Genomic DNA, 1785 nt, shown 5'->3' on the forward strand with positions numbered 1-1785 from the left:
AGGCCATGGCTGCCCCACACGCCGAGAAGCTGGAGGGAGGAGGCGGAGGAGGTGGAAGCGGAGGTGGAGGAGGAGGCGTCCCGGCCCCGCCGCCCCCTCCGGGACCCCCGCATCCCGCGGGCAGCGCCGCCGGCGGCGGGCCGGGCCGGAAGCAGGGGAAGGCAGGTGAGTGAGGGTGGCCCGGGGGGGGGGAGGCGGTAAATGGGGCTAGGCCCCGGTTGACGCGGTCCCGGTTGTCCCTGCAGGGCTGCAGATGAAGAGCCCCGAGAAGAAACGGCGTAAATCTAACACACAGGTAGGAGCGGGGGCTGCGGGGGGGGCGGGACCGGGACCGGGGCTTCCAGCCGCCGCGCTGATCACTCTCTCTCCTCCCTTCCTCACCTCGCAGGGCCCGGCCTACTCGCACCTCTCGGAATTCGCCCCACCGCCCACCCCTATGGTTGACCACCTGGTGGCTTCCAACCCCTTCGAGGATGATTTCGGAGCCCCCAAAACCGGGGCGGCTCCCGCCGCTTTCCTGGGCAGCCCCGTTCCCTTCGGCGGCTTCCGCGTCCAAGGGGGGATGTCGCCGCAGGTGCCCCCCGGCTACGGCGGGGGTCCCCAGCCCCTGCGGAGGCAGCCACCCCCTCCTTTCACCCCCGGGCAGATGGGGCCGGCGTTCGGTATGCCCCCCCAGAACCCCGGGTACGTCCAGCCCGGGGGCATGAGCTTCCCCGGCCAGCCCTTCGGGCAGCCCCTTGGACAGAACTTCAGCCCCCCCGCCGGGCAGCTCATGCAGGGGCCCGTGGGGGGCTTCGGGCCCATGATCTCCCCCACCATGGGACAGCCCCCCCGGGGGGGTGACATGGGCCCCGGGCCTGCCCTCAACCCCCCTGGGGGGCCGGCGGTGGCTCAGCGTTTCGGTCAACCCGGCAACCTCTTTGGACAGTCGCCCCTGCAGCGCCCCGGGCAGAACGTGCCCCCCCTGCCCCCCACCGCCAGCCCCTTCCCCGGGGGCGATCCCGGCTTCCCCACCAGCGGCGAGGAGGGGGGCAAACCCCCCAACCCTCCCCCCAGCACCTTTTCCCCGGAGCCGCATTCGGGCTCCCCCCCCGCTGCCGTCAACGGGGCGCAGCCCCCCTTTGCCCCCGGCGGCGCCGGCCGTGCCCCTGGCACGCCCGAAACCAACAACCTCCCCCCGCCTCCTCCCGGCAAGGCGGCCGGCGGATCAGGCCACCAGCCCCCCCCAGGGCTAGTGTACCCCTGCGGAGCTTGCCGCAACGAGGTGAACGACGACCAGGACGCCATCCTGTGCGAGGCCTCCTGCCAGAAGTGGTTCCACCGGGAATGCACCGGGATGACGGAGAACGCCTACGGGCTGCTCACCACCGAGGCCTCCGCCGTCTGGGCCTGCGACTTCTGCCTCAAGACCAAGGAGATCCAGTCGGTTTATGTCCGGGAGGGCATGGGACAGCTGGTGGCCGCCAACGACGGCTGAGCCGCCCTCCCGCCGCCACCGACACCTTCCCCCTGCCCCGGTTTAGGACCAAACCCCCAGTTTTTGTAGCCGTTAACCCCTCCCCGCCACCGGCCAGAGAGATGGCACCGGCTCCTCACCCGGCCCTGGCCGTGGCCGGGTCCCTGGGCCGGTGGTGGCCACACCGTCCCCATCCCTTTGCTGCGGGAAAGGCTGCACCGGTACCGGGGGGCTGAGCCTCCCCGGTGGCCCCTCCCCTCCCATTCTGCCCGGTGGGGTCGGTGCCATTGGAAGGGAGGGGGGGGATCCGGTCCCCGCCACCATCTGTG

The 1785-nt window shown here is 72.3% G+C and overlaps 1 protein-coding gene across 1 annotated transcript; it reads left to right on the forward strand.

Annotated features, from left to right (window-relative positions):
• The first annotated feature begins 12 nt into the window (after positions 1 to 12).
• Positions 13 to 1779, forward strand: PYGO2 (pygopus family PHD finger 2). The gene is made up of 3 exons (XM_014961289.1): positions 13 to 165; positions 246 to 295; positions 389 to 1779. The coding sequence occupies exons 2-3, from the start codon at positions 254 to 256 to the stop codon at positions 1475 to 1477; spliced, it is 1131 nt and encodes a 376-aa protein (XP_014816775.1). The 5' UTR covers positions 13 to 165; positions 246 to 253; the 3' UTR covers positions 1478 to 1779.
• The last annotated feature ends 6 nt before the right edge of the window (positions 1780 to 1785 follow it).

Source organism: Calidris pugnax, unplaced genomic scaffold (genome assembly GCF_001431845.1).
Source record: "Calidris pugnax isolate Ruff unplaced genomic scaffold, ASM143184v1 scaffold371, whole genome shotgun sequence".
Classification (NCBI taxonomy): domain Eukaryota; kingdom Metazoa; phylum Chordata; class Aves; order Charadriiformes; family Scolopacidae; genus Calidris; species Calidris pugnax.